At 41.3% G+C, this 14,364-nt stretch overlaps 1 protein-coding gene across 1 annotated transcript in view; it reads right to left on the bottom strand.

Annotated features, from left to right (window-relative positions):
- LOC128738528 (aminopeptidase N) overlaps positions 1-14,364 on the bottom strand; it is a 68,823-nt gene that overhangs the window by 14,842 nt on the left and 39,617 nt on the right. The window contains exon 2 of the mRNA XM_053833742.1: positions 7,598-8,570. Coding sequence (XP_053689717.1) covers positions 7,598-8,508 — 911 coding nt within the window. The 5' untranslated portion in view covers positions 8,509-8,570. The remainder of the gene's footprint in view (positions 1-7,597; positions 8,571-14,364) is intronic.

Genomic DNA, 14,364 nt, shown 5'->3' with positions numbered 1-14,364 from the left:
GAGTCGATTGCGTTAACGATCTTGGTGTTACATTAGACCCGAAAATGGCGTTTGATCGGCATCGTGCGATGATAATTTCAAAAGTAACCCGTCAGCTGGGATTTATCGCCAAAATTGGACGAGATTTCACTGATCCGCATTGTTTTAAAGCACTCTATTGCGCGTTAGTCCGTCCGATTCTTGAAAACGCTTGTCTAATTTGGACTCCGCACCAGCTTTATTGGAACCTTCGAATTGAACGAGTGCAGAGAAGGTTTATACGATTGGCTCTACGGAATTTACCTTGGCGTGATCCAGATAACTTACCTCCATATCCTGACCGCTGCCGTTTGCTTGGTCTCGATACACTTGAGTGTCGGCGTAAGGTGCAACAGGCGTTGTTCGTGGCCAAACTGCTGAATGGCGTGATTGACTGCCCAAAGTTGCTGTCGCTTCTAAATTTCCGCGCGTCTCAACGGACGCTGAGACCGACGTCGCTGCTGACTAACCGATTTCATCGCACTGAATTTGGCCGTAATGAACCAGTTGCATCGTGTATAAAAACTTTCAACCAAGTAGAGGAATATTTTGAATTCGGTGAACCGTTGAATAAGTTCAAGCGTTTGGTGACAATAGAATTATCGTAGTTTATTATTAGTGTTTTGCAGTGAGACTAATAGTAGTTCATTTAGACTTTAAGTCAGATAAGTTGTAAAGCAATAAAACTATAGGTTCTCTACGGGCATGAAACATGGACAATGCTCGAGGAGGACCTGCAAATGCTCGGAGCTTTCGAACGACGAGTGCTAAGAACGATCTTCGGCGGCGTACAAGAGAACGGAGTATGGAGGCGGAGGATGAACCATGAACTCGCACAGCTCTATGGCGAATCCAGTATCCAGAAGGTGGCTAAAGTTGGACGGATACGATGGGCAGGGCATGTTGCAAGAATGCCGGACAAGTACCCTGCAAAGATGGTGTTTGCCTCAAATCCGATAGAAACAAGACGACCAGGAGCGCAGCAAGCAAGATGGTTGGACCAGGTGGAGCGAGATCTGGCGGAGAGTTCTCTGTGTCCGAAGAATTGGAGAGCGGTAGCCCTCCACCGAGTTACATGGAGAAACTTTGTTCAACAGGCTTTGTCTTAGGACGGCAAGCCACCTAAGTAAGTAAGTATGTCCTGATATGTACTAGCCACCAAATAGTTACCAGCACCATTAGCGGATGTCGACGGCCTTAAAGCTAGCAATTCAGTTGTTCACGCGGATGCAGTTCTAGACGTCCTGCCATGAAACACCTGAAACCCCGCTTTCGGAGGATTATTAAGTAACTCATATCATACGAATAATATAGTATATACACACTTAAAAAAAGCACTGAAGTCGGCAAAATTTTTCCGAGATTTGGACAGCCGAGCATTCGGTCAATTTTTTTATGATACCAAATGTTAGTAAAGGTCCATCCACGTCGATATGCACCACCAAAATTTTCACCGAACGCTCGGCTGTCTAAATCTCGGTAAGTTTCGCCGAGTTTTTTAAGTGTGACTATTTACTACATCTTTGGTAGTTGGGATGTTTCATCTATTTTTAGAGAGCGAAATAAGGCGCTATAACCTTGGCCTATTGCAGCCGGACTTTTGGCCTAAATGCCATAAGTTCATCCTCGAAGGTCCGGAGTATTATTTAATATTTACTAGCTAAATACTCCCAACGAAACAAAGCTTAATTTATAATTTATCAGAAACGGTTGGTACGAGACGTCCCCGTTTCTCCGTTTTTGCTTTCCCTGCTAATTCAGAAATGTATGTATGTATGAATGACTTATTCACACAAGATACATTTCACAGAATCGTCTTTGCGGCAATACTTCACAATTTGACTGGCCAATTTAACATTTGCGATATATCTCGGATGTTTTCCAAATGTTAATACAGACAAAAAAATAATTGGAAATATTTTTATCATTAGAAATAATTGAAATTATTTCCAGGAATCCTTAATTGTGGCTGTGATGGTATTAATAAGAATAAAAAATAAAAATAAGAAACTCAAACAAAATCGAATTCTACACATCAGTTTTGAACAAATTATGTCATACGAACTTTTTCTTAGGCCCAGCCATTCTCAAGTTTATTGCAAATTTAAAATCTAAGAATTTTTTTTATTCAAAAACATGATAAAAATAAAATGTCAATTATCTCAATGCGAAAATTTACGCGCCTCTCGCTAATAACTCGTGTCAGGATAAACTTGTCAAAAAGTTCAAACAATTGCAAATTCAAATAATCGGTTGTTAAATCTGAGTCAGTGATGTTAAAAATTCAAAATCTCAAAACTCATCAAAAATCAAAATCAACTGTGAATCACGTCAGCTTGATCCTATGCATAAAAAAATCACGCGTGAGTTCTGTTTTCAATGCAAGAAGCACAAAACTCATACGTACTTCTTCCCGCTTGATCAAATTCTGCTTTGCTTCAACTGCTACCTGGAGCTATGCACATCTTCTATACCTATAAAGAAGGATTTCTGTCTGTCTGTCCGTATGTTCCTTATAGAATCGAAAACTACTGAACCAATCGGCATGAAAATATGCATGTAGAGGTTTTTTTGGGGCCAGGAAAGGTTTTAGTGATGGTTAGAAACCCCTCCCCCCACTAAGAGGGGGGGCTCCCATACAAATGAAACACAAATTTCTGCATAACTCGACAACTAATCAAGCAAATAGAACAAAATTTGGCATGTGGGTGTTTTCGGTGACAAGAACTTATTCTATGGTAAATTGAGACCCCTCCCCTCTTTATAAGGGGAATTATAACTCCTCTCCTCTTTAAAAGGGGGGGGCTTCCATAAAAATTTCCTCATAACTCGAGAACTAATCAAGCAAACGGAACTAAATTTGGCATGTGAAGGTTTTCGAGGGCAAGAATATTTTCTATAGTAAATTAGGACCCCTCCCCACTTTAAGAGGGGGGGATCCTGTACCAAAGAAACACAATTTTCCTCATAACTCGAGAAGTAATTAAGCAAATGGAACCAAATTTGGAATTCGGGTGTTTTTGGAGACGAAAATTTTTTCTATGATGAATTGGGACCCCTCCCAGTTTTAGGAGGGGGGGATCCTATACACATGAAATATAAATTTCCTCATAACTGAAGAACTAATCAAGCAAATGGAATAAAATTTGGCATGTAAAAGTTTTCGAGGGCAAGAATATTTACTATGGTAAATAAGGACCCCTTCCCACTTTAAGAGGAGGGGCTCCTATACAAACGAAATACAAATTTCCTCATAACTCGAGAACTAATCAAGAAAATGGAACAAAATTTGGCACGTGGGTGTTTTTGGAGACAATTTTTTTTTCTATGGTGAAGTGGGACCCCTTCCCACTTTAGGAAGGGGGGCTCCTATACAAATGAACTGCAAATTTCCTCATAACTCGAGAATTAATCAAGCAAATCGAACCAAATTTGGCATGTGAAAGTTTTCTAGGGCATGAATATTTTCCATAGTGAATTGGAACCCCTCCCCACTTTAAGAGGGGGGGCTCCTATACAAACGAAATACAAATTTCCTCATAAATCGAGAACTAATCAAGCAAATGGAACCAAATTTGACACGTCGGTGTTTTTCTAGACAAAACTTTTTCTATGATGAACTGGGACCCCTCCTCACTTTAGCAGGGGGGGCTCCTATACAAATTTCCTCATATCTCGAAAGCTAATCAAGCAAATGAAACCAAATTTGGCATGTGAAAGTTTTCGAGGCCAAGAATATTTTCTATGGTGAATTAGGACCCCTCCAACCTTAAAAGAGCGGGGGGGGGTCCTATACAAACGAAATACAAATTTCCTCATAACGCGAGAACTAATCAAGCAAATGGAACCAAATTTTGCACGTGGGTGTTTTTGGAGACAAAAATTTTTTCTATGATGAATTGGGACCGCTACTCACTTTAGGAGGGGGGGCTCCTATACAAATGAAATTCAAATTTCCTCATAACTCGAGAAGTAATCAAGCAAATAGAACCAAATTTGGCATGTGGAGGTTTCTGGAGGCAAAAATATTTTCTATGGTGGATTGGGACCCCTCCCAACTTTAAGAGGGAGTGCTTCTACACAAATGAAATACAAATTTCCTCATAATTCGAGAACTAATCAAGCAAATGGAACCATATTTGGCATGTGGGTGTTTTTGGAGGCAACCATTTTTTCTATGATGAATTAGGACCCCTTACCTTTTTAAGAGGGGGGGCTCTCATACAAACGAAATACAAATTTCCTCGTAACTCTAGAACTAATCAAGCAAATGGAACCAAATTTATCATGTGGGTGTTTTTGTAGGCAAGAATATTTTCTATGGTATATTTTCTATGGATTTCCCCACTTTAAGAGGGTGGGGGGGCTCCTATACAAATGAAAAACAAATTTCCTCCTAACTCGAGAACTAATCAAGCAAATGGAACCAAATTTGACATGTAAGTGGTTTTGGACGCAAGATTTTTTTCTATGGTGAATTGAGACGCCTCTCTTCTTTAGAAAGCGAGTTATGGCCCATTTCCCCTTTAAGAGGGTGGACTTCCATACAAATGAAATGCAAATTTCCTCTTATCTCGAGAACTAATCAATCAAATGGAACCAAATTTGGCATGTGGGAGTTTTAGATGGCAGAAATTTTTTCTATGGTGAATTACGACCCCTTCCCCTTTTAAGAGGGGAGCTCCCATACAAATGAAATTCAAATTTCCTTATAACTTGAGAACTAATCAAGCAAATGGAACCAAATTTGGCATGTGGGAGATTTTGGAGTCTTGAATTTATTTTACGATAGTTAGAGACCTCTCACCCCTGTGGTAGGGGGATATGGACTCTCATACAAATAAAACCGAAATTTTTGCGAAACTCAAAAACTAATCGAACTCGAGAAATTCGAGACTCTTCCATAAAACATTAGTCAATACAAGACCACAAAAACTATCTATAGTAACACTAGATCATTCAGGACGAGACGGTCGCGAGTGTTGCCGGTGACCCGCCGTCGGAAGCGCCGCCCACTGGGGGGCTTGCAAAACTCGAGATTGTGACAAAGATCATCCGAGATTCATGATTTATGTACAACACAGGTTAATTTGTGGCAATACGAAGTTTGTCGGGTCAGCTAGTATACATATAAATTCCTTGTTGAACACTACAGTGGACCCCCGTTCGTTTGAACGATTCCTCGTGCAAACTAACGGGGTTCGTTTTTAATTTGAACAACTAGCAACCCTAAATATGCTGAAAATTGTATGACCTGGCCGCCCTGCTCTTTGTTATTATTTTGGTGGTTGAATTTAGTCTCGTTTAGTTGGTAGTTGCAAGCAGCGAATATGTTATTCTCCGATCGGATTTCTATCGTAATCGTTTGGAAACGAAATGTGAAACTGATTAAACTAGGATTAAACACGTTAGATCACACACAAACAAATCGTGTTTATGTGCATTGTCTGCGAAGGCAAATGATGCCATGTTGAGAATGACATTTGAACCATTTTTAATTTGCACGTCGTGCAAACCAGCGGGGTTCAAATTAAAAAGTGTTCAGATTAAAAACGGTCAAACGAACGGGGGTCCACGGTATAGGCATTCTCTCGTGCGATACGTAGCTGTGAGTGAGCATGAGGGAATGAATCTCTAAATAAATCGCAAACTTGAACTAAAACGCAGATTTAAATTACATGTTTATCTAATTCTTATTAGGCTTGTTACTTTCTAGTTAAGAAAATGTCGATTCCCGCGAAGGAAAAACGTAAATTCCGCCAATATGTTTGCCATCTTAATTCATGAATGTGCGCCGCATTTCTCGTTGCTGATGTTTTTTCTGACGGTAGATTCTCTTTTGGTCTCTGGTTCGTTGCATGAAATGCCAGCTGTGGAAAAATTAAACAAAATGCTCACAGCCAGTGGTTGGAGAATTCGCGAAAAAGTGATCATTTGAATCGATTAACATCCCTCATGAACATACACTATTCGCCTGCCTCGCCGATAATGCACGCATCAGCTTTGAATTTTATCACGAACAGAACCTCAATGTGAACATCAGAATTCGTTCAAAAATTGAATATTGAACATTGAGTGTGTTCGATTTTTCGGATATAGAATGCCCGGGGACGTCGGAAATTATTCAAAATAATATTACCACGAAAAGGGAATAGTTTAAAGTAGTGTTAGTGGCTTTACAAGCAGCAGAAAGCGTCAATTGGCACTTTTGCGTTGCTCACGATATTCGTATATTCAGCGATGCTACGAAGCGTGAGTGTATGTTGCTCATTGTTATAGGCGAATTGAACCACTCGCGTAGCTGTTTTATCATGATAAAAACCGTTTGCCGATGCTCGGCGTATCTATTCATTTTGTGAGTTTTCCAACCTCTGCTCACAGCTGAATTTGGTTTACATCGCATAGCAACAGAAGCATCACGTGAGAGAAATTCATATGTGAGTTTCTCGTTTGTGATATAGGATGAAATTTCATGTGCTTGAAATCTCATTGAGTTTTTTGCTGCTATGAACTTTTCAACACTGATCTGAATCGGTTATGCTATACAAGAAACTCCAATCAAGTGAGTTCAGTACATTCTGTAAACAAACGAAATTAACCCACCCATAGTCTCTAAAAGGTTTAGGTAGTCTTATAGTTTCACGAGAAATATCTATTGAAGAGGATATTAACCTAGGTTTTGAAAATCTAGGTTCAGCCACTTGGTTGAAATTGACAATAAAATCCTCGTTGTTTGTTAAGAGAATTTTGTTCTATAGAATTATTTGTTTTTCTATTATTATTGGCACCACCTTAGTTGATTGAACCATCTTAGTTCAACGTCATATATGAGATGTCTGCAATAATAAAATATTAGCAGTATGTCATGGCCTTTTACTGTTATTAGAACCACTCTAGAGAAAAATAATTGAACCACCCTAGTGAAGTATTACGCATTAGAGATTTATAATACATTAGAATGGTGTACAAGTAGTTTGGGAAAAAATTCAGACAGTTTCAGTAGCCTTTTCAACAAAGTTCCCTGTGGTCCGAAAGTTCTACTTCGTATTTCGGAAAAACGACCAGGTCCCGAAAGTCGATTTTGGATGAGTTTTTTTTTCGAGATAATACTAGATCTCGACGTTTTATGCATTTTTAAGTCATTTGGCATCAAAAAATAATTTTCGAAAACGTCCTTTTTTCGTCCTTTGTTAATTTTTCAGATTGCATACTAGTCAAATTTTGACGGCTTTACGACAGCAGTAAATCAAGTCCGATTGAGCTGAAATTTTGCATGGGATGCTAGTTCGTGGCAATGAACATTTTGCAGGTTATTCCGTTTGAAAATTCGAAGGTCACTTTTTCCCATACATTCCATTAGCACCCTGGTATATACCCACTTGTTGAGCAAATCTACAGCTGTGTGTATCTTACCTAGCGCTACAAATTAAATTTCCACTTGAAGAAATTGGTTTCTGAAAATCTATTTTTGGGGAAATTTACAGGTTTAAAGAAGCCATAGTTAAAATACTACTGCATATAAATCTAAACTTTGAGTTACACCTAAATTAATAATAATAATTGTTGAAATAATTGTTACCTTGTTTCGCCCTTAGCTGTGTACGAGCTCCGATAGAAGCCTTGTAAGTAATCGTTAAGAACACCACCGAATTTTATTCGCATAGTATAACGTTCATTCACTTGTAAAAATTGGTTTAGTTTAAGCACGAGAAATTGTTTACTTTCAATGAAAAACTGTTCAGATATTTCAATTTCTGCTGCATTTTCAGGCTCATGTTCCTCATCATCCTTATCACGTACACTATTGTCGCCTGTTGATTCCCTGCTGGTCCTAAATCGGCTTGTGTAGCGATTGTCATTAGTACCGGTATCGCTATAAGCAAACGCATCATCGATGGGTTTCATGCTCCACTGAATACTAGCTTCGTGTATTTGCAAAGCAACCGCATGTAGGGTAATGTTATCACATTTCTCTCTAACCAGTATATCTATTTCAACTACACCAGAAAAAGTAAAGTTGTCTTCTACTATGAATGGTATTAATTGTATGTCATACGCAATCGGTTCGATTGATCGTGGTAATCGTACGCTGTCATCTTTCAGCTGAACTGATTGGCCATCGGTTGCATTCGATTGAGACCCGGATAAATCGGAATCATTACGATAGGTTTCGGTTGTAGACACTCGTATCGTCGTTGGTCCAGTAGTTGTAGAATCCGTTAGTGCAGGCGAACTGCTTGTGACGAGATGTAATCGCGTGTAATTGGACGCAAAGTGGTAATGATGATCACTTATGCTGGCATGGACCGGCACTTCTTGGCAACCGGCTAAGTGATATATGAGCAGTCCAGAGCCCAGCAGCAAACAAGTAAATATTGCCACCGTTGTCACCAGCGTCATTCTACTGATGACAAACCCCCGATTTTCGTTAGATGATGTGGTGTTACCATCGATCACAAAGTTTTCATGCGTTTCCATCTTGTTGTTCATCTCAAACTGACGATGATACAGAACCGCAGCTAATTGTTTTTTTTATTCCATTGATATAGCATCTGAAAAGGGAAAGGAATAAATGAAAATGCGACGTTTATTCTTTCTATCAGTTTGTGTTTGTTAGAATGAGGGTCAAAAATATTTAAAAGCAGATTCGTCATTTCTTGATCTTGATTTTTGGATCTTTTGGCTCGTGTTATACTAAATATACTAATTTCAGATCACCCGTTATCTAATGCCGTGAACAGTTAAATCTAAAATATGACGTGTGAACTACAGGGATATCTCGATATAAGACAACCTCGTTATAAAACAACCTCGTTATAAAACAACTTCGATATAAGACAATTTTTACCTCGATATAAGACAAATCCCTTTGACATAGTTGGTAACGACACCTGAGCACATTTTCCATTCCAAAAGCGGCGCCATAAATTTGTTTATTATTTCAAAATAATCCTAAAAATTGTGAACAACTAATAGCTCAAACCATATTAATTAGTTCAAAAAACATAAACACACAACACAGAGCAAAATTGGTGACTGCTAATGCCAAATTTTTATGAAAAAATCATGTTTCGATATAAGACAACTTTTTGAAATTATAAATTGTCTTATATCGAGGTATAGAGGTATTGAATTGACAATATGAAATATGTGTTCATAGCAGGATTTTTGATATTTTGATATTAATACCAAAGTTAGCATCCTTGAAAAACAAGAGTTCAGAAAAATTATTATATACTTCACTTTTGAAGAAAAAGGATTTCGACAACAAAATGATTAATCTCAAAATTTTACTATTAGTTTGCTTGGCTTCAATTTTGCAATATATCTGAATCAGAAAAAATAACTGAATAGAGCATTAGATATGAAAAAGAGAAATTGAACATTTTCTTAGCTGGCGCTCCTTCAGATAATTATTTTTGCATGAAAACCAAAACTTAAGCTTCTTTTGAATGAATTCCATGAAAAGATAGTCATTAGCTTGATCGCATCGTTTTTACAATGCTAGTGGGTTAGGAAAACAAGACGAGGTCGAAAAATAGTGCAAAAGCTGCGCCACAAACATGCTTGAGAATGGGAAATATAATCGATATGATTTCCAGTGCTTGTCATTTTTGATTTATTTATTAAAACATGATACATGACATCTGTCCTTTAAAATGTCACTAACGAAAACAAATTTTACAAAATTACTACAGCGCAACGTTAACTTCCTATTTTTCATATAACATTTCTATGCTCTAGTATCTATTGATTGAAAAGAGCATCCACTGATGCGCAAAATTTGTTTGAAATTTGTATAAATTTATTTGGAAAAATCAACCCACTAGTATTTTTAATCCTATACACCACTATACCTACATGCTTAAATTAACTGCTTTTCTTCGCTTTTTGCTTTTCTTGTACAATTGTGAGTAACAACAAGTGAAGAAAATGACAATTGAAATCTGAAATCAAAGAAAAGAAAAACTTTTCGATTGAATCCCACTATTTAATATTTATTTGCAACAGACACGTAGTTCGCCTACGACGTGCAGGCTTCATCAGTGTCTTATTTCAAAGCGTATACGTATCTGTCGCGAATAAATATTAAATAGTGGAATTTATTCGGTAAAAGTTTTATCTTTTCCTTAAATTCAGAGTTCGTATTCCACTAAGAGGCTTCAAAAACTTCAGACAAATGGCATGTTTCTCACTTCTCTGAATTTCAATGCAAATTAAAAAATTGCAAATTGTCATCACATACACACATACATACACACATATATATATACATACATACATACATACATACATACATACATATATACACACATACATCACACACATTGAATACAATCAACATTTGATTGATGTTTTGATTTCAAACGTTTTAACGGTTTAATATATGGTGCTTAAGTGTTAAAGATTGAATAACTTTTGAATGAGCCGTCCGATTTTAAATAACTTGGTTTCGTTTGATAGATCTCAGCAGTAATTTTCAAATAATAATAAAATGCGTGATGTTTTTCATTGAATTAATGCTTATATGTTACAAAAATATGTTTTAAATACTATTTTTTCACATTTCTTTATGTAACTTTCAAACTACAAGTTCAATCGTCATGAAATTTGAAAGTTAAGGGTTGTCAAGGCTCCTCTTTCATATGCAATCAATTTTGTTCAAATCGGTTAAGGGATCTATGAGATAATGAAGTCCCATATTTTTCGTATTTTTATACATAATTCTTGAACTAAAAGTCCGATCAAAATGAAATTTAATAGCGACCTATGGGACACCTAGACCTTCCATTTGACACTAAGAACATTAAAATCGGTCCAGCCATCTCCGAGAAAAGTGAGTGAGATTGAAAGCGTTACATACACACACACACACACACACACACACACACACACACACACACACACACACACACACACACACACACACACACACACACACACACACACACACACACACACACACACACACACACACACACACACACACACACACACACACACACACACACACACACACACACACACACACACACACACACACACACACACACACACACACACACACACACACACACACACACACACACACACACACACACACACACACACACACACACACACACACACACACACACACACACACACACACACACACACACACACACACACACACACACACACACACACACACACACACACACACACACACACACACACACACACACACACACACACACACACACACACACACACACACACACACACACACACACACACACACATACACACACACAGAAAATGCTCAGTTTTCAAAACTGAGTCGAATGGTATATGACATTCGAGATTCGACCCGCAGGACCTTCTTTCCATTTCCGGGTTTCCAAGTGATTTCTATACCTTTATTCAATATATTTATATAGTAGAAAGGCAAAAAGGTTTAGATAGGTCGAATAACACGAAATTGATCTGAGCCTGGACAAGTGACGTATACCAATCGATAGGGTTCGACGAATTGAGCAATACCTGTGTGTGTGTGTGTGTGTGTGTGTGTGTGTGTGTGTGTGTGTGTGTGTGTGTGTGTGTGTGTGTGTGTGTGTGTGCGTGTGTGTGTGTGTGTTTGTGTGTGTGTGTGTGTGTGTGTGTGTGTGTGTGTGTGTGTGTGTGTGTGTGTGTGTGTGTGTGTGTGTGTGTGTGTGTGTGTGTGTATGTGTATTGGCTGGTGAATGGCTATAACAGTGTAACCTGACCACTTTCAGTTATAGCAACTCTTACCCCTACCTCCTCGTGGTGCCAGCTGGTAATACAACCAAGTCCCGGGAAAAACCAGAAACTCCCCTCTGGTTGGACCCGTGGTTGTAAACAGACAGGGAGAGAGGGACGCCTAGACCTTAAACTTCTGGTCTACCAGGTGTCTGAACGGTCCGTTGGGACCCATTGGGGCCGATGCCAGTAAGGTTTCAACTTCGGTAAACTGGCGGCTATGTTATTGGACATGATTCGGACACGATATACAACACGACTTAGGGCTGGCATTTGCGACGAGCTCCCCTAGTAAAGTCACGTGATAGCGACTTGAAACGGCGAGGTGGCAAACGGTGCATGTGTGTCCGTCCCGTAAAACCTGGCAGGCCTTCAAGTACGTTCCAGATCTATCGACCGGCGACCACCGGGCGGGAGTAGGTTCAGATGCTTTTTCCTGATTTACGCCGATCTGGCTCTGAGGTGCAGTTGCCCATAAGGCGCTGCCCCAACCCTCGCATGGTTCTCCCTGTTCCATAGATCGCCATGGGATCATTAAAGCGACTACTTCAAATGGGTTTGGATAGCGGCTTGAAGGGGGACCCTTTAGAATCAGAATGAGTCTTCTAAACAAATTTACAGCAAGTGCGGATACGGTGGAAAACCCGTTCGCGAGGGGAGGCATCCAACGTTCTCCACCAAGGGTGGAGAAGGATGCAACCCGAAGTGCTAGTGTGGGTGGCAAGGGCAGCGGTACGCCTGCCACGCCAGACACAGCGATGAACGGCCCATCGCTAATCAAGGCGATGGGAAAGAATAGAGAGGAACTACCCAAAGTGGTAGCCGCGTCACAGCAGCTCGATTTAATCATCGAGTTCACGTCAGGTCGCGGCAATTTCTCCAAGGACCTGAAGCAGAGCTTGCTCATGCTTCGGAGAACCTTGTGTGCTGCGACCAAAGTGCATAACGACCTCGTGGCGCATGTAGGAGAGGTGAAGACCGTGAAGGCGTCGAAGTCGGTACAAACGGATGCCTGCTCGTTGACGGCGTGTCGCAACGTGGCCCTGGAAGCCACGGAGAGCGCTACCAACAGCGGTAAGGCATCTGCTAAGCGTCTGAGACAGTCCCCGGGGGATGGCACCCCTGGTGGACCAAAAAAACGCCTGATCGGTAAAAGCCCTCAGGCTAGCGAGTTGGTGGAGCCAACCGACCAAGCAGCGGGAAACACCAAGACGGGTGGCCCGTGGATCGAGGTCACGGCCAAGCGGAAGAAAAGAAGAAGCTCCACCAAAAAGAAAGCTTCACCTAAACCGACAGGGAAGCGAGCGAAGAAGGGCGACGCTCTTATCCTGAAAACCGACGGGTCGAAATACTCGGAGGTTCTGAAGGCCATGAGAGGAGATGCCCTACTCAAGGACCTGGGCGCGGACGTGCGGAGCATCCGCCGCTCACGCACGGGCGAAATGATCCTTGAGTTGAAGAAGGACGCCACCAAGAAGAGTTCCGCATATAAGTCGATAGCGGAAGGAGTGCTCGGGGAGGGAGTGCAGGTACGTGCTCTCACACCAGAAATGACTCTCCAGCTTAAAAACCTGGATGAGATCACCGATGTGTGTGAGGTCGTACAGGCCCTCAAAGAGCAAAGTGGAGTGGTGGTGGCAACTGAGGCGGTTCGCCTGCGTAAGGGCCCTGTCGGGACCCAGGTAGCCACCATACGACTTCCGCTGGCGGACGGAAATGAAGCTCTGAAAGCTGCTAGGCTAAAAGTGGGGTGGTCGGTATGCCCACTAAGCGTGCTGAAGCAATCGGAGGCTTGCTTCCGATGCTTCGAGCACGGGCATAAGGCCTGGAACTGCAAAGGGCCAGATAGGAGCCAATTGTGCAGGAGATGTGGCAGTGCTGGCCATAAAGCAAGGGACTGCGCGGAGCCTCCCCAGTGCTTGATCTGTACCGGTAAAAGGGACGCAAAGCACGTAACGGGAGGTCCAAGGTGCCCGGCTGGTGTGCCGGCGACCAAGCCACGATCATAGTGCAAGTGACACAACTCAACCTGAACCACTGCAGCACGGCTCAGCAGCTGTTACACCAAGCAGTTTCCGAGTCGGCAACGGACGTTGCCATCATCTCGGACCCATATCGCGTCCCTGCCGAAAACGGCAACTGGGTGTCGGATGGGTCCGGGACGGCGGCTATATGGACGACAAGCAGGTTTCCGGTTCAAGAGGTTGTGTCAACCGCAGACGAGGGATTTGCGGTTGCCAAAGTGGGTGGAGTGTTCTACTGCAGCTGTTATGCTCCGCCGAGATGGACTATCGAGCAGTTTACGCGGATGGTAGACCGAGTATCAGTTGTGCTGACTGGTCTAAGGCCGGTGGTTGTGGCGGGAGACTTTAACGCTTGGGCGGTAGAGTGGGGAAGTCGTCGCACGAACCATAGGGGTCGGATTCTGCTTGAGGCTCTGGCAAAGCTCAACGTAGATTTGGCCAACGTCGGCACCACAAGTACCTTCAGTAGGAACGGTGCGGAGTCTATCATCGACGTGACATTTGGCAGTCCTGGTCTGATAGGAGACTGGAAATGGCTACACTCACAGTGACCATCAGG

Source organism: Sabethes cyaneus, chromosome 1, assembly GCF_943734655.1.
Source record: "Sabethes cyaneus chromosome 1, idSabCyanKW18_F2, whole genome shotgun sequence".
NCBI lineage: Eukaryota > Metazoa > Arthropoda > Insecta > Diptera > Culicidae > Sabethes > Sabethes cyaneus.
The sequence above is the reverse complement of the archived record's forward strand: the minus strand, read 5'-3'. Positions and strand labels throughout refer to the sequence as shown.